This window comes from Hippopotamus amphibius, chromosome 6 (assembly GCF_030028045.1).
Source record: "Hippopotamus amphibius kiboko isolate mHipAmp2 chromosome 6, mHipAmp2.hap2, whole genome shotgun sequence".
NCBI lineage: Eukaryota > Metazoa > Chordata > Mammalia > Artiodactyla > Hippopotamidae > Hippopotamus > Hippopotamus amphibius.
In genome coordinates this window covers 82,382,319-82,401,564 of record NC_080191.1, presented here as the reverse complement: position 1 = coordinate 82,401,564, position 19,246 = coordinate 82,382,319, and the positions used below count along the sequence as shown (strand labels likewise).

Below are 19,246 nucleotides of genomic sequence, written 5' to 3'. Positions count from 1 at the left end.
GTCTGCATCCTAACTGAGGGATGTTGGGTCAGGACTGGTATTTAGAATTGCTTGAATATGCATTTTATTTTGTGCTTGTGCTCCTGAAAAAAGTCCGTGTATGCCTGAAATGGCCACGATGGAACGAACCATGGTGATCTTAAATATCACATACATGTCTATCCTTTAACAAGTAATTAAAAAAAATAACAGAACTCTATTTTTAAGCTGCAAGAGAAGCAGTTTACTACAAGTCTTCTTGCAGCAACAGAACAACCTAAGGTTTTGGTGGGAAATGTGTAAGTTCGAGTCACAACACATAAGACTTTAGGTGAAGAGAGAAGGTGTAGGTTGAACTCAGTGGTAAACATTTAGAAATGGGTTTGGCTGTGAACTGGAGTCACTCGTGGTTAGGCTGGAATTCATGTTTTTCTCTAGAACCCTCATTATTTTTGTTCCAAAAATATATTACGTATAGACATATAAAGCAGAGTAGATAATCATTAAATACCCTTTTTCATATGTTTTGTGCCTATAAACTCTCAGAAAACAATTCTGTTAAATCTCATCAAACAATTTGATACCTGGACATATATTTATATTTTGCTTTACAAGATTAACAGTGCCTCTGGGGATGTGAAATTACCATGTTCCTCTCAAGATGTAGAAACCAATCCCGTCTCAAAGGCAGAAAAGGGAGCAGTGTTGGAGCTTCATAGACCCACGTGGGTCCTGCCTTTATCACGTTAGCTCTTCATCTTTTTGCAAGTCACTCTGTGACCCCCATTTTTCCATCTATAACATAGGAGTAATAACACTTCTCAGAGCGGTTGTGAGCATGCCAAAAAAAAAAAAAGACACGTATGTATGTGTGTAGCATGCACGCACACGTGTATACACGCACACACACACCAGTGGCTGGCGTGTGTAGATGGCACCGTGTGGTTGCCCAGTGAGGACACTTGTTACCCTCGTTCTCCTTCTCCCTCACTCACTCCCCGTTCCATTCTCTAACGTTCTTGATCTCTCTCCCCCTTGCTACATCCTTAGCACAACCCATTTCATCAGAAAGCCTGGATTCTCTCACATTTCACTCCTGGACATCAGCATTTCTTGACTAACTCTCCTCTTTTCTCCCCTGAAACAATCTCTGCTTGGTCCCACCATCTCTTTCTCCAACGCTTGCTTGTCTCACTCCAGCCTCTGCATTTTCACTCTCCTCCGTTTCCCCTCCCGTGGTCCAGCCTGGCTGCCACCCCCCTCGCAGTTTCCTCAGGCAGAGACATTTCTATGCCTCCCCCTGGGTCCGTGCTTTCATACTGGTCATAGTTGGGCTGGTGGCAGGAATTGTTTTGTTATTGAAGGACTTTTAGTTCCTATCAAAGGAAAAACAGCCCTCGTGCTAAAGGACTAACTCCCAACAGGACACACTGTTCTCGGGCCCTGGAAGTTTGTGGCTTGAGAAGATCTGTGTAACGTGCATCTAGAAGGCCACATTTTTACCCCTGAAATTTCTTTTTATATTTTTGCCATTTGGGGGCCACATATGGCCCACCTAAGTTAGTCACATTTCAAGTCATGGTTAAGAAGTCTTTTCAGTGCTTATGAATTGCATTTAAGAAATGAAGCAAGATTTTAGTGAAATTGCAAGATCCATGAAATGTCACAGGACCGGGGTAAAAACTGCATTATTCAACTTTTAGACCACATTTAGAGTGTCTTTTGTACAAAGAGTGTTGAAATTTATTCTTATGATAATAGCCTTTAAAGAGTAATAGATAAAACCTCATTCTTTATCATTGGAAAGGATGTGATCATACTTTGGTCTTTCTCATATAAATTAATTCTGTAGAGTTGAGTTCACGTGAGAAGTCAATCCAGAATGAATGAACAGTTTTGATGTGTACTGTCAGTGCTTTCTTCTTTTAATTTGGAAATTGATGTGACCGTCCAGATTTCAGGATCTGCCTTCAGGTCTGATGAAACATTAATCCAGAGCTCAAGAAGATACGATGCACATTAATAATAGACCTAAGCATACCTTTTTATGCTCTAAAAATCTGACATTGTCCCATTTTATTTTTGGAAATAGAGGAGATATCTTGAATCAAAATAATTATAGCTGCGAAAATCATTATGCTTCAAAAAATTGTCAATCCGAACAGAAGTCGAATAAAGCACTCAATAATTAACGTACTTCCTGTGATCAATATGGATTCTTGACTCTCCCACACTTTAAATTACTTAAATGAATTTTCCAGCATTGTTTTCAAAAGGATGAAGTGTTGTTTTGTGGTTTCTGTCACTGTAAAAAGTAATACAGGTTAGGTATCTTAAAAGTGCATTTTATTTAAAATACATACTGAAAAATGATTAAAACAAAAACGTGTCTGTTTTAAACAAGCATGCATATATATATGTATACATTCACATATAAACATCAGTTTTTAATTATCAATCCTTAATTCAGAAATTAGCTTTGTAATAATTTTGAACATTATATTAAGATAACGCTGAATACATGGACAAATATCCTTTCAGATCCTTTTATACATTAGAGGACATTTTTATTCATATATTAGCCATTTGCATTTAGTTCAAAAATGAAGCATTCCCTATCTTACCACATCATTTTAATTTGTTGGTCTACTTAAATTAACCTCAGAAGACAGCTTCCCTTTGCTACCTATTTGGTATGGACTGCCTTGTTACAGAAATAAAGTATGAACATTGTAAAAGTACACACAGAGCTCACCGGTGCATTGCTTCTTCTTGAAGGCAAGTGCTTGAAGTGTCCCTGAGTTCAATGTCCCGACTGTGTTCACTCGTTCAATCCAGTTCTCTCTATTGAGCTCTTGTTCTGTGTGCTGCTGTGTTCTACGCACCAGAGATACAGCTCAGTAAGAAACAAGAGACAGCAGTCTCTGCCCCTGTGGGACTTGCGAGACTTGTTATGCTGGAGGAGCCTAGATGGGCCCGCTCAGGACCACTGGGCGTGCACATTTGCGATGATGCGTCAATTTGTTGTGAAGTCCATTTCAGTAATTGTGTGATGGGTTTGCTCCTGGGTTTTAAAATCACTGTCTTGTAAGAGTAACCAGGTTTTCCTTGGACAGATGTGCTGGTATCAAAGTGGATGTGACCTGCTGACTGAAGATCTTTTCTGACCCTAATGTTTTAGGGTTCTCCCACCATGTCTTTCTAGAAGGGGATACGCAGCCCCGAGAGCGACTGATCAGCCAGTCCTTAGGGGAAAACATCCCGCTCGCTCCCGCTCGAGTGAGCACCCTAGTGTCAGAACACTGTGTTCTATGCACCACCTTGCCCCGGGAGGGTCGGCGCCACCTTCTCCGCTCCTGACAAGGTCGCTGTTCCATGTCTGCCTCCGGGTGTCGGTGTGGTGTTGTGCCTTCCTAAGCTCTCGACACTGTCACTCATCACAACACCATAGTTCTTAATCCTTTCTTTGTGACACTTAACCTCCCCATATCCTCCCTTACCTACATCTACCTTCACTGTGCTGGTAGCATTCTCTTCTATACTTCTTGCCAACCAGCCATCACTGATAATTAACTTTGCTTGTGTTGTGTCCTTCCATCTGTTTGTGGCATATTCATTTATAATTTTTTAAATTATGTGAAATTCTTTATAAGAAATGACCTGGAATTAAATATGTATTTGCTTTAAAAAGTGTAAGAGGAATTAGAAAAAAAAATCTTTCATCTTTGTTCAGTGAAAGCTGAGAGTGTTTTAAAGTTCTTAAGTTAAAAAAAAAAAGTTTAAATGCCAGCAGATGGAGGGCAGCTTAGTCCTGTATAGTAGTAATGTATCTGCACACTTCTTATTGGTATTTGTAATTTTGATCTCTTCACCAGTATATTTCATAGCATGCATGCAAGGTTATTTTTATAAATATCTTTTCAGATTTTTCCTATTTAAAAATAAAGTACAAGTGAGTGATAATTTATGAAAGTCTGCAGCTAGAGCTATTCTTATAACTTATATGGATTTAATTTTAGCAATTTAGGCAACAGCCTTTCTTAAATAACTTTACCCATATCTTTAAGATTCGTAGGCTGTGAGTTGATGTATTTGGTCCAGCACTACCAAAAATGGATAACTTAACAGAAAGTCACAACTTCATAGAAAGTTAATAAAAAAAGTACATTTGAGTCTGCCTAGTTCAGGAATTCATACTGTGGAACTATATGTGGCAGACATTTTCCTGTCTCTTTTAGCCCCCTTTTTGTAATATTCCTTTTACACACGTCATATAAAGTATTTGATTTTGCTTCCAAAGGCCCAGTTAGGGGTTTTATGTGCGTTTTAATAGTAGGAGGAAGAAGGAAGAGGATTGTGTCAGGCCCTTTGGGATTTCTCCGTTTCATTGGCCCTACTTTGTTTTCTCCCCACAGAACGCACCGGCAGGCCAGCCCGGCACAGTCCCCGCCCGCAGACTCAGCCTTCGGCGGCCGCCGGGGAAGGCAGCTCCCACAGGTGCCAGTGAGGAGCGGCAGTATAGAACAAGGTATCTGCAGAGAGAGCATTGCCAAAATCTGGGGTTTGAGAGTCACCTCTTTTTAGACCCCTTCTATTAAAAGAGGCCTATTTTGATTATATGTAGTTTGATGAATCCTAAGAATTCAAGTTTCTCGGTTTTATTCCCAGCACCGACTTACAACAGTGTGTGGCCTATATGCTGTTTTTGATGAGTGAGTGAATGAATGAATTTTAGATGGTCAGTTGGAAGAACAGATTGAGCTCTAGAGATGCTTTCTCCAAAGGTGCAAAGGAAGAAAATACAACTTTAAAAACCTCAGTACAATATGGTATTTTATGTGTTAAAGGAAGACTTATTTAACCTTGTTTTAAAAATATTTTTAGATGAAACAATCATATTGAAGGCTTTGCTTTGCTAGTGGTTTTTTTATTTAAATGTATTGCAATATCTTGTATTTTTAATATAAGTTTGACAATGAAAAACTGAGAACACACATTTTAGTGTTTTTAACAGTTAACATCACTTAAATATCCCTTATTTTAAGCATATATACATTGTGTTTTACCTTCCTAGAAAGACAGAGGGTCAGGGTCGGGGCCAGGGATGGTGGGGGGTTGGGGGGGCGGGTTTCTAGTGGAAATTAAATTCACTAAGCTACCTGGCCCAAAAGATTTAAATACGCGGTTAAAAGAGTCACTGTTTTCTTCATATGACCCAAGGTGCTATCCCATTTCTCAGTAAGTGAAGTGATTTGTTATCAGTAAATGTTATCATATAAATCTTACCAGAGACTTGTTAAGCATTTGACTGAAATCATGTTTAATTTGGGGGTGGAATATGAATGCAGTGGACTTATATTTAAAACGTATTGAAAATCTCCATCCCTATGAAACAACTGAAAGGTTAACATTTTGAATATTTTTTTCAACAGTGTTGGTTGTTGCTGATGTAAAACTTGTATATTTCCATCTATGTTGAGGGTGCTGGGTATGTGTTTTATTCACTCAAAGCGCTTTACTGAATGTACCACCAAAATGTTAGCCATCTAAGAAGATAAATACATTGTTTCAAAGGCTGATATGGCAGAGTTTGTACACAGAGTACTTGGTGATAGAAAAATTAGTGTAGATTTTAAGAAATATTAGCTTATTGACAGAAAAATGCTGCTACAATAAATTCTGGATTTGTATCAATTTTTAAAATCGTACATCCTGTTGATATATCATGCTTTAGTATTGAGACATTATAAGGGTGTTCGTTTAGTTAATCAGGAAAATATGAGGCTATGTGAAACTCTGACTTTCTTTTCTAAAAATAACAATTAATTCATTGGAATCCTCAATTCATGTGTGTAACAAATTTTCTCTTATCTGGGAACATTTTGAGAAGATAATTCATAAGTAATGTTATTAAGACTGTAATTAGCAGTAGCCTAGATGAAATTGTTTTAAAATTTATTTTTTTAAATGTGGTATTTATTTAAATTATCCATTTGTAAACTCCTGTTGCACAACTAAAAGAACTACAGGTTCTAGTGTTCAGCTATAAACTCAGTGTTACTGGCCATAGTGTGCTAAAGATTGATATCCAAAAAGTCATTTGTTCCTAAAATTCTTTGCATTTCCTCCAGTTGCTAAAATACTTCCGGTTCAAAAGTATATAAGGGTATTGCATATAATGCTCATATAGTGAGATTATAGTTTTGTTATTTTGTGGAAATAAGAATTGCTTCTACAAAGTCAGATGGATTGTGTGCTGGACTTTGGTTCTTATAAAAGCTCATGTTCTGCCATTTATATCAGTCAACATTACTGATATTCATATTCACAGTTGTCTTTCAGAGAAATCACCAATTTGTAAGGATTGAATTGAGGTGGGAAGAAAGGAGTGACTGAGGATGAAATTGGTGGAGTTATTTTGATAGTTAATGTCACAAATACATTCCTAAACTTTTGCTGCTTGAGGTTCCTGAAGTTTATCACCTTAAGAGTCATATAGATACAATCTTTTAAAAAGATGACAACAAACGTATGATTGTATCTATGTATTCGTCTATAATTAAAATGGATATTGTTCACTGTATGATGTTACCATGTGCTTTGGAACGTTTGGTAAATGATGATACTGTCCTCCTTCATCTTATTATGAATCTATTTCAAACTGAACAGTTTACATCACATCTTTGTGTGTCCTAGAATGTGTTTTTAAAAGTCAACTTCTAATTTGATTCAGGAATTAGACAGAATTTAGCTCGTTCTGTTTAAAATGGATTTCATTGATATTCTTAGGGCTGTAGAATCATGTCATGTTTTTCTTTTCATATTACATGTTAAAATTGACTTCTGTCTTCTCTGAAGATTGATGCAGAATGCAGTTTATTTGCAGTCTATGAAAGTTCTGCCGCACTTGACTTCTTTCTTTCCAGTTTTCTTTTATGTTTGTGTTTTCTTATTTTTAACAAAGGATAATTTTCTCTAAAAAGAAAAAAAACTGAGTTTATAAGCAGTTGTTGGTTAAGAACAAACATTTCAAATGGTTTAGATTCCTGAACAGTGATATAACTTGCTGCTGAACTTATAAAATAATTGTATTCATACATAGTCTGGATACAATTATCTACATTGTTTTGTTTGGGATCCGTAGATTGTTTGGATGCTTTTTTTGTTTGCTTTTTGTTTTTTTCTTATAATTCAGTTTTACTACTCTTTCTCTGTACGATAAAACAATATATATTATGTTAAAAGTTAACATATAATTTGAAAAAATACATTTAATTTTTGAAAAAGTATTTTACAGTTTCTTTTAAAAATTAGGAATGCTAGCCTATTTGCTGCATGAAATCTGATTATATTAAAGTATAGTTAGGGGAAAAGAAGGGGTGTGATTACAATTCAGATTTTGAGATAAAGTAGCTGAAAAAGTAGCCTTAAAATTTAGGTAACTGTAATGGTACGTGATAATTGAGAGCAAAAATTTCAGGAAGTTCCTCTGGGTATGTTCCAATGTTGTATTACAATGTCGCCCTTAGGTAGAGTGAGACTGAAAGCAATATAATCGGTTGCATAAAAATGTATGGTTTTCTGAAATCAACCAAGTGATTCTTGTGTGTGTGCAACTTGGTTGTCTTTTGAAGAAGACGTATTTAAAGATCATTGATAAACTAACACTTGATGTGCCAGTTACGTTTTATGTGTTCTGTTATTCTGCTACTTAAAAGTAAGGGCATTCCCCTTAAAATATCTAGATAGGCCATTATTTCTCAGTAAATGGTTTACCAACAAGGAGGTAGAGAAAAGCTTAGGAAATGTCTGAGAAATACAGTCTCCGAAGAACAATTTCACTTTGAGATATTTTAATATAATTACAGTAATTTGAGAAGGAAGAAAAGATTACTTAAATTATAATGTTTTTTTCCAGGTGGAAAATGTTCCAGAATATTTTCCACAGTGAAAAGAAAATGCCTACTATCTAGCAAAAAATGGAATTTATTTTTTTATTATATAATTTTTCAAATTATCTGAAATGCTATCATTTTTGAAATGAAAATGTCAATTATGAATATTAAATATGCTTTTAAATACATTTACAATAACAAAATCACAATGGATTAAGATTAAAATGTCTTAGTAAAGTGAGTGCTGATATATTTTGCAATTCTTCAAAGGCAAGAAAAAATAACACAAAATATACTTTTCAAATGCCAAATATACAATATTAATTTCCCAGTGTTTGTTTTTATTTAAAATCTTTAAATTGTTGTATTCATTCTTTCTTTGATTGATTTTAATACCATATTTGAGACTTCCTCATGGTTTCTCATTGCAATTTATCGTCACATTATATGTTATATATTTTTATTATTCATGCCATTGTGTTTATTCACATTCCCATGCCTAACTGTAAATTTGCTGATTTCTTTCTTTTGTTTCCATCATTATGTGCATTTAATTCATTGAAGAACAAGAAAAGTATAACTCATCCACAAAAGGTAAATATTAATGTAAGTTTTTAACAATTTAATATTGTTCCTTTTCTCTCATAGTATATGAGTTATATAACTGTACTTATTGAAATAATGAGCTAAATTATTTAACAGATAGCTTTTTCTCTGCAGTGATTTGGTAGGGCATTTGGTATTGATTTGTATTGTATCAAAGAGGAGAAGATTAAAATTAAGAATATTTTTACTTCAGAATTCTTTTATCTGAACTGACAACTAGAGAACGATTCTCTTTGGAAAAGAATAGCATATTTATTACATGTTTTTGTTTATTTGGATTCCCCTGTTCTCATAGATAAAGGGTCTAAGTCTTCCTTTCTGTGGTGTAAAGGAGTAGAAGAGCCCTGGGTTTTCCTTCTGCATAGCAGTGACCTTATGGACTATTTGGCCCCTTGCAATCATGCATCCGGGAAGTAGCTGCCAGGATGCTATTCCTCTTGGCCTCAGGAAGGTTAGCACACCCATCAGTTCTTTCTTCCTGGGAGACACAGTACAGAAACCGTTCAGTCTGCTGTGTCAGCACCTTGCTGACCTGTCTTGTGGTCCCGTGGATCACGTTTGATGTTGGGTCTTTGAACCAAACACGGTGATACAGACCTCCTCCCAGTGTCATGTGCCACCCTATTTGGTGTTACTGTTGGCTTGATAATTAATTATTTGAATATGAGTTTTCAGCTTAATGAAATAATATTATTAGCAATATTAAAATTATATAATGTATAATTTAATAAAAGTATTTACTCAATATTTATAGATTCACGATTGAATTAATTTGTTGTCTGAAGTAACCCTCAGAGTTAGTCCTGAGAGGACCATCATCCTTATTTTATGAAAGATGAAACTCAGACTGAGAGAGATTAAGAGATTTACCCGTTCACACTGGTGATGTGAACTAGACTACAAGCCCAGGTCTCTTACTTTGGGCCTCCTTTATCTATATTGTAGTGCATCCTGTTTTAATAGGCACAAATCCCAAATATATACCCCTATCGCCAAGTACATTGAGGTATGTATTTTGTCTCTCAATATCTTAGACTGAAAATGGGAGGTAATATTCAATTACTTATGTTCGTTTGAATTTATAAAAATATATTTATATTCTGGCACATAACATATTCTGGCAAAGTGTCTGCCATACTAGGCAATAAGTAGATATTAATAAAAATAAAATGTTATTCAGTGAGATCAAGATGCTCTGGTCCCTAGGTTTTGCATAGATTTTTGGCCATCTTGCATTTTTAATTCAGCTATCAGACGCACAATTTAGGTTCAGTAGTACAAAAATGGCCAATGCATTTGTACTTATATTCAGAAGAATTTATTTAGATTTGCAAGATAAATTTTAGTTTGCTGAAAGCATTAAGATTTTATGTTGGAGATGGGTCATGACCTCATTCATTTAGCCAAAAGGAAGAAAAGTGTAATAATTCTTCGTCTGCAGAGCTTTTCCATTTATATTATTACTAGCCCAAAGCTATAACTTGCTAATCACAACAAGACAAAATTCATGGGTTGTACAACCTCAAGCGCGTGAAGTGTGCACCATTACAGCCTCACTACAGAGCATGTCAGATTGTTACGTTTTAACAAGGTCACTGTGTCCTGGCTGAGGTGTGCTGTCACTCTGCTGAGTATTCCTTGGACACAAGATGTGGATAAACTTTACGGGATGGACCACGGGGCTGAAAACAACCAAAGAGGTGCATCCCAAAATGCCGCCAGGAAGGCAGAGACCAGCACAGGATGCTGTACCTCTCCCCTGGGATATAAGGGAGTACAGCTTAGCATGGAAAACTCAAGAAGCCTGGAAAAGATAGAAGCAAATTCAAGGGATTTCTTTAGAGTCAAATTTTAGGCTCACCTGCCCCATAGGAAAGAAAACGTCTTGTATGCATAGAAACCAGCTGTTGTGAGCTGATCTTTTCTGGAGTCGATCGTATTGGAGATTTGGATTATCTTGAGTGCTTCCTGGGTGATGAGGCCTGGCTCAGCCACGTGGAACTAAAAGCACAGGCTACCAGGCCGCTAGGGAGAGTTGGTTTTTGATGAATTGCAGACAGATTTGTAAGATGTTCCCAGTTTTTCAAGGATTAAGAAGTTTCACAAGATGCAAGATTTTCAGTGCTAAAACCAGGACAGCTCTGGGCAAACTGGGATGGTTGGTCACCCTAACTGTAAGGAACCAGCATATAAATTGTCCAGTGTATTTTGCAAAGCACATCCAGAGAGGTATAAAATACCATGAACATTTTAAATTGTGGATAGAATTTATAGGGCACTTCCTGTATGTCAGTGACTTGACTGACGGTGTCATGTATTCATCTCATCATATTTTTACAACCTGAGACATAACTGTTCACGTCCTCATTTGCCAACTGAGGAAGCTAAAGCTTATAGAGATGCAGAACCTGGTTCTGTGTCAGTCGTTCATTTGGGAAGTGGTAGGACAGGGGACTGGGCTCGAGCCTCACTCCAGAGATCTGGTTCTGAACCACTTTGCTCGGCGGCCTCTCCCACATTCAGCATTTACCGAGCACCCGTTGTGCCTCAGCACCACGTAATTACGGTAATAACACGGGCACACCCCTAAGGAAGGTGTAATGTCTCCTTTTATAGAAAGATGGCAAAGGGGTTACGAGGATGCCCACAGTAGCAAAGCTGCTATAGGATCGAGCTGGAGAGTGACCCCACGACCTTGTGCCGCTGTCACATCCTCCACTCACAGCACCAGGAGGCCCACTTAGGGGCCCTGACTCCCCCAGTGACCTGATTTGGGGCCACTCATCTAAATCTTCCAATCCTTGGCTTGCTCTTCAAATGAACCCTGTACCTTGAGAACAGGAAACCAGTATATTTGGATAAAGATAACACAATCTTGGGTTGAAAAGTTAACTGAGGGAATGTAAATGTTCATAGCAGGTTACTTACCTTTTACTCCCCCTTTTATGTTGGAAGCTGAGAGACTATCTTTTTAGGATTCACAAACTGTTTTATAGGCATATTTTAAATCATTCATTGTAAAAGTAAGCCAATTTTTCCCTCTCTGCTACATTTCTTGGACAGTTTTAAAGAGCCCATGAATGTAGTTTGGGGGCATCGAAATAATGATATAAGAAGATCAAAACAGAACCAGAAATTAAATGACTTCAAGGTGAGAAAAAATGTTATTATCATAATACATTTCTAATTTATATGCTTTTAAGATAGTATTTCTTAAGTGCATTAACTTTTCACCTTTTGGAAGCAATTTGGAATCATAACAAAACACATTATACTGTTTTTCTACAAATATGAATTCCCTTTATCATAAAAAATGTGTAATCTACACATACAGAATGAAAGGCGATTGGAGTTCAAGTGACTAAATGGTTTGAATAGGAATAAAGAGCAAAGAGCGTCTGTTGCATTTTGTTTTCTTGTTTCACTAATAAAATTTATAATAATTATCTTAACGAGGTCATAGGAGCCATTTAAGAATTATCTCTAGTCAACTGAATTTTTAAGATTCTATTAAAAAAATGCTCAAATAAATTACCTATATCTTTTTGAAATGTTGACAAAAGCGGTTTGAATGCTAAGTCATGCAAAATATAATTTTCATGGAAATATTAGCATGAAGCTTAATTAGGTGTAATTCATATTAAAAAGTGAAAAACATTATTTTAATAGTTTTCTGTTACACTATTTATTTAGGTAGTTGTACACTTACTAGTACATTGTGGTTGTGAAACACGTTAAAGAAAAAAATTACAAAACTTGACTTTTGTCAAAATAAGTAAACTAATTTGCATATGCTTTAGAGGCAGCATTATTTTCAGTGTCATTAAGTAGAAAAGGATTTCAAGTTTATCCACATTTTTCTTAGATGCGTATTGAGTAGGTGTATATTACCCAGGTGATTTATTCGTTACTGTGTATTAAGATTTCAGGCTCCTTAATCTTCTAGGGCTTTGCTTTTCCTGAACAATTATTATGAATATTCATGAATGTTTATTCATAAATGTTTAGAGCTGCATGAGTAAAAAAGTCTAATTGATCCATTTCTCTTTGTCACAAACCCATAACTGCAGTTGTCATTCTAGCCTTCTCTTTAAACATTAGGGACCTAGTGAAGCCGCCCATGTAAAACGGTTCCAGATTCTTGGTTTTGACCCTTTTTTGCCATTCTGCTAATTCAAATGTGATTATTTATAATAGTATTAAGGACTTTTGAAACTTCAATGTAATTAACACTTAGATCAACCAAGGATCAACTTGCCAACAGTGCCCCCTTGAGGGAGAACAGCATCACCTCTTCATCCCCAGGGTCTGTGGGTCGGGCAGGAGAGAGTGTTGAGAGAAGGCCGATGGCTAGACATCAATAGACTGTTGGGTTTTTCTGCTCTAAAGCTGTACATTTCCCCTAAATATTGTAAATTTTTTTGCAAACTAAAATTTGTAAACACTTTCTACAGGAAAAATACAAAGAGACATTGGCTTTAGTGGTTATGCCACATCAAGCCTTTCAAGATAGAGTCTGTTGCCATCAGTGTAATTGGAATAATGAAAAATGATGGATAAACATATTCAAGACATTGGGGATAATAAACAGGACCCCTTGGGGAGCGATCGTTATTCCCCAAAGAAGCCTTAATTCCATGGACTAATCTGCCTGCAGGGTGTGTTCTAAGCAATGCCCCAGAAGGAGGACAGTGCTCCCTCTCAAGATGGAATAAAATTTAAAAAGAAGTTTACTACATCTGTGACGCTATTTCTGTTTTGTAGATAAGTTAATGTGTACCCTTTTTATGGATTCCACATATAAGTGATATCACATGATATTTGTCTTTCTCTGTCTGACTTACTTTACTCAGTATGACAATCTTTAGGTCCATCCATGTTGTTGCAAATGGCATTATTTCGGGGAGGGATAAATTGGGAGATTGGGATTGATGCATACACACTGCTATATATAAAATAGGTAAGTAATGAGGACCTACTGTACGGCACAGGGAACACTACTCAGTACTCTATAATGACCTATATGGGAAAAGAATCTAAAAAAAAGTGGATATATGTGCATGTATAACTGATTCACTTTGCTGTGCACCTGAAACTAGCGCAGTATTGTAAATACTCCAATAGAAAAATTTTTAAATGAACAAAAATAAAAATAAAAACAAGCGGTATGAGGTTAAAAAAAAAATCGTGTGCCTAAAAGCAGCCATCGGTTAAGGGCAGAGAGATATTACAGTGAAGATTTAAACAGAAAAATTTTAAAGCCAGTTTTTAACACCTATGTTCTGTTTAAAACCACCATGAGCAAAAGTTTTGTTTTAGAAAAGGAACCTTTAGTTCAAAGACAGGATATAGGAAAATAATAAATAGTATAAAACATAAAACTCTTTAAGTCTAAAAATAAAAATTAAAAAAATAAAAATGGAGGATACGAGGTGGGGGGGGTGGGGGGCAAAGGGGAAGCTGGGACGAAGTGAGAGATTAGCATAGACATATATATACTACCAACTGTAAAATAGATAGCCAGTGGGACGTTGCTGTATAACAAAGGGAGATCAACTCGATGATGGGTGATGCCTTAGAGGGCCAGGACAGGGAGGGTGGATGGGAGTCACCAGAGGGAGGGGATATGGGGATATATGTATAAATACAGCTGATTCACTTTGGTGTACCTCAAAAACTGGTAAACGAGTATAAATCAATTATATTCCAATAAAGAGCTTAAAAAATAAATAAATAAAAATGAAAAGCTGTTTAACCCTGTGTAACACAAAAGGGCAAGGTAAAATAACAGTTTCGTCTGACTTCCTTATCTGCCCAGTATCCGATGAATATTTTTAGTGTTACTTTGGCGCTCGGCAGCTGTGACACTGAAAATGATATCTGGGGCTAGAAATCCTGAGCATTGTTTTAGACAGTTAAGTGAAAATCAGCTATAACAAGAGACAGCCTTGGGATTTGGGCTGCAGTAAGATTTGAGTAATGATACAAAGTACCTGTTTCCCCTATGTCAATATTCCATTTCAATTATCTATACTAAAACACAGGCTCTTTAAAGTTTCTTACAGGCGATGTGGTTTTTTCACTTAACCTGGTATTTTCTTGTTTTGTTCTATGTTTCTCATACTGGATAAATGTCATCTTTTATTTTATTATATTACTGTAGCATAATCCTTATCATCCAAGAGAATCATACAAGGGTGCAGGGAGACAGTTTTGTACATTTCTATCCTTGCAAATTGAAATGCATTTTACTCTAGGAAGATGATGGGGATTTCTGTATAGTCAACATATTTTAAACATTTAATCTTTAAGTATACATACTGTATATGTGGGGGGAGAGGAGATGATGTGTAAGTATTGTATCAAAGTTGCTTATTATACTTGTATGATTCCAAAGATAAGGATGAACATGAAAGGGCTACATTATCTTTTAACGGGAAAAAAAATGATAGAAATTAACAAAATATAACCAGTACATTTTTCCCCTTAACGTCTATGGTCTTGGTAAGTTGGCGAATAAAAAAAGTAAAAATGCTGGAAATTAGTTAATTGAGCAAGAGAGAGAATTGTAGTTTTTTTTTGAAAATGTGAAAAAAATATCAATACCCTATTGAAATACAGTCATAGATACAACAGCGGGAAGTTATTCTAAGTTACTTCCTCTTCCATTTAGAAATGGAAACTCTGTAATGGAGGATTTTAGGACTGATCAAGCCCACGGTGATGGATGCTGAGGCCTCTAAGGTGTCATCTCTGCGGAGTGTTTCCCAGTCCTGAGTTCTGACCATTTTCCTGCATTGCTTCCAGGTGTATGGAAAATGTTCATATATCTTAACAATCTGTATTCCTCTAAAGTCTAAAGAGCTGTGTATAGAGACTAGCATTGCAGTCTTGAATTTTCAAACATAAAACCATCTTTCTTTCTCTTCAGGCTGTGCATAGCTTCTAATGGTTACAGATTCAATCAGCTAATTTTTTTCATCTTTTATTACTTTATAATTTCCACGTTTCCTATTATATTGTTTCTTGTATTTGAGTGCCCACTAGTAGTGACTTTTGACAATAAGATGCTTCGGAGAAGGGATTTGGTTAGCACTGTCAGTAACTGAGGCATTGCAGGTGCTTCGTTCATATGTTTAGTGCTACCCGACAGCTACCAGGTGTGTGGCCATTTATCATCGCTCTTTCTGAGACACGCGCTGGGCCAAGGTTAGAGCTTGACTGTTGCCAAATTCGCATTGGATCACTAACAGCGAGGACGTGGAGGCATTAAGTTTTCTATTCGTAAAGTGTGATAGCACTTTGTAGTTAACTAGGCAAGCCTAGTTATCCTGTGCATATGTTACCGTGTTTCAACTTTGAAGCATATACCAGCTAAACTTGTTATAAAATAAAATACTTGTAATCTTTTTTTACTTTAATATACTTAATACTATAGAAATTTTCATTATTCCTTTTCTCTTCTACCCTCATATTTCACCTAAAAAACTTGAAAATATAGGTTTAACAATATGTCTTATGGATTACCTCTTTTGCCTATAAACACAAGCATTTGAAATTTCAGATTCATGTTAATTTCTAGATGCATAGGGAGAAAAGTGAAAGATTTAACGAATTTAAAGAGCAGAGCAAATTTGTATTTATATAATTGTAAATTTGTAAATAATATTTAAAATACATCTTTGAAAATTTAGTGTTTAAATTATAATCATCTTAAACAGAAAGATAACTTTCATATTTTAAAGCAAGTCACGAATGTCTGCTAAGTCAAAGGGGTTCCCCAGAAAATCACATTCACATTTCTCTTTAGAAGAGGAAATACTATAGAAATTTTTTCAGTGGTGGGTTAGGGGAGATTTATTAATGATTCTTATGCTTTTTTTTTTTTTAAGTCACAGGCCTTTTTAATAATCTTATGAAAGGGATCGATCTAGAAAAATACATATAGGCATAGACACAATATTTGCAAATGATTCAAGCTTCTTCATAGTTTCACCAAAGATCATCTATAATTACTAGATAAAAAATTTATAGCAAAACATGGGGCATGAAAAGAGAAGTAATTATTTTAAAATCTTTATTTTTAATAGTATCTAAAACTTTCCGTTAGAAAACTCTAATAAATTACTTTTAAAATTATATCTACTTTTCTCACCTTGCGTACTCCAGTTATTCTTGTTGAGTTTAGAAGACAAGAAATTATTTCATAAGTATTGTTAAAGAAAGTTCTAGTTTTGTACTTTCTTAATTGTAATGTTGAGTTATATTTGATATATGTACATTCATTGGATCAAAATGCCAGAGTTTAAAAATAACAGTGGATATAGAGTATGGTTGAGCTAAAGAGAATGGATTAAGTTCAATAAATATCTTTTAGGTAAATTAATATCTGCTTTTTCAAAATCACAATTTATTCATCAAATACATCAGTCAGCTTGTAGAAAGCATAGTGAAAAATTCCAGCTTTAAAAAAAAATCTTCTGTACAAAATTACAATGTTAATTACACTCTAGTGGATAGGAGAAATTAATTATGATACTGTCACTCTATGGGCAATTATAACTGAAATTACTATATGTAAACTATATTTTCATTAAAAGACAGTGAATTTACATGATAATTATATTTGTTATAGAAAATGAAAGGGTTTATTTAAATCTCTAGTATGTGGCCATTTTGAAATAAAAAAATAGTTCCCCAAATTTAAAATCTTTTTATACAGCAATAGTAACTGGTACTTTAATGATTTTGTTGTTGTCCAATGCAACCAGTATTCAGAATGCTTCTGAAATGTGAATTTAATGCTAGGATTTGTGGAAGAATTAGAAAATATTTTTTTCATATTTTAATTTTGCTATTGGCATTAAAATGGTTAATATAAAATTTTTTCATGATTAGTAATCACTCTTTTCAAAGTAAGATATTTGAGCTCTCTGGGCTGTGATTAATTTTACTTTTAGCCAGATACTCAACAGATAATCATATTTCAAGGATTCAATTCATTTCTAATCATTACCAAGTATCTATTATTTTCTCTATAAATCATGTACATTAATAATCATGTCTTCTGGGTCAAATTTGTGATAAATATTCTATTTTAGCTCATAAACTTTTCTTACTATTTAAATTGACACAACAATAATCCAGAAATTATTTCATTTTATTCCACAATATACACTTGAGAAATAAAATGCAAACAACAAAATCTGTAGAAAAGTTAAACTGCCAGATTCACACTGAAGCCTCTTCACTGATGTTTATGAAAAACAATTTTACTGAAACATGATCACATGTATAAACAATTATTTTAGAATATACACTAGTGTACACATCACTAGGAAATGAGAAATGTTGTTTAAAAATGTGAATTATATGTAATTATTTGGCTTTTTGATGTAAGTCAATGATAAGCTGTTTGTATTTTGCTTCTGATCTTGTAATCCGAAAGCAGGCAATGAGGACACAGCAGAGAAAGGACATTTCTGCTGGCAACTCAAGGGTGTCTCATCATGATTTTGAAAAAAAAACAAAAATTAATTTGGAGATTTTCTTTCTTTGACAGATTAGAAGATGTCAACTTTCACTTGTCTAGGAATAAAGATAGTATATTAATCATTTTTGGAAGGTAAAAGCGAAGTCATTTAAAACCATTTTAGGATTCAGTTTGTTGTTAGTATTTTTAAGGCTTTAAAAAATCTGCTACTGCTGCCATTTGTCTTTGGTATTGGCCTTGGTCCTGTCCTGCCAGTGCTTCAATACCCAGTGAGTTTACTCTGGAAGCAGAGTGACAGACAGCTGTCACCACCAGCAGGTCTTCTTAAGAGCAATGCGACACAGAGTGCCGCTTTGTCCAAGAGTTAAAAAAAAGACATAAAGGGAAAGAAAGAAATGGAATGAGAGTAAGAAAGAAAAGAAATCTCATTTGCTTTTGTAATCTTTAGAAGCATCTTCAGAATTGCTAGTCTGGATGGAGTTGGTTTTAGGAAAGAATAAAAGCAAAGTGTAACTAGTTTATGACAAAACAAGCTGCCAAGAGAGTCTTCCACGTTCATTAGATGGAAAGCCACCCTTAATTCTTGGAGATGAAAAACATGGTCTTCTCTAAGGGACAGCTGTAACCCACATGTACTTTGCTAATCATACAGGGCCTTGAAAAGAATCTAAATCCTCTTCCTTAATTTTGTCCTGGCTTCTTGGCCACCACCTGCTGTGTCCCTCAGGCTCACCCCAGGAATTCACCCCATTTCTTTCCTTAATAAGCTTTTTTTCCCAAGCTCAGGAAAAAAAAATTAGGATTCATTTAGTTAGACTACCACAGTGTTCTTATGATTTAGTTTTGATAAATTCAACCATGTCATAAGCTAAGTAATCCTCTTTAAAGAAATGAGGTGCTGTCCCCTGGCCAGGTAAAATCACCAGAACTGCTTTAGACTGCTTCAGGCAGTAGTTCTTGAGAGATCATCTTTTCAGTGTCAAGTAACTGTCCCCCTAAGAACTGCATGTTGCTAAATGTGAAAGTCACAAAGCTCTGGGCTAATCAACGTCAAACATTTCTTAAAATTAATGTCATTGCTGAGAATATTAAGTTAACATCATTTGTCTGTTTTTATCACAAGTAGAGATTATGTGGAATTGCTTTAAGCTTTAACTGTAGCGTACAGCTGATCACAGTTCATTTGCTTCCTCAAAGCTCGAGGTAGGTAACCCAAAAGATGCCACACATCACAGGCAGATGGCAGAGAGCAGACAGGTGTACATTTTCTCGT

At 35.3% G+C, this 19,246-nt stretch overlaps 1 protein-coding gene across 50 annotated transcripts in view; it reads left to right on the top strand.

The window, feature by feature from the left end:
* RIMS1 (regulating synaptic membrane exocytosis 1) overlaps positions 1-19,246 on the top strand; it is a 480,485-nt gene that overhangs the window by 360,615 nt on the left and 100,624 nt on the right. For 36 of the 50 annotated variants that reach the window (XM_057738998.1, XM_057738980.1, XM_057738979.1 and 33 more), the window contains one exon: positions 4,395-4,507. In XM_057738998.1, coding sequence (XP_057594981.1) covers positions 4,395-4,507 — 113 coding nt within the window. Of the gene's footprint in view, positions 1-3,160; positions 3,344-4,394; positions 4,508-8,438; positions 8,469-19,246 lie in introns of all 50 variants that reach the window. The other 14 variants (XM_057738945.1, XM_057738947.1, XM_057738982.1 and 11 more) reach the window with 3 other exon arrangements.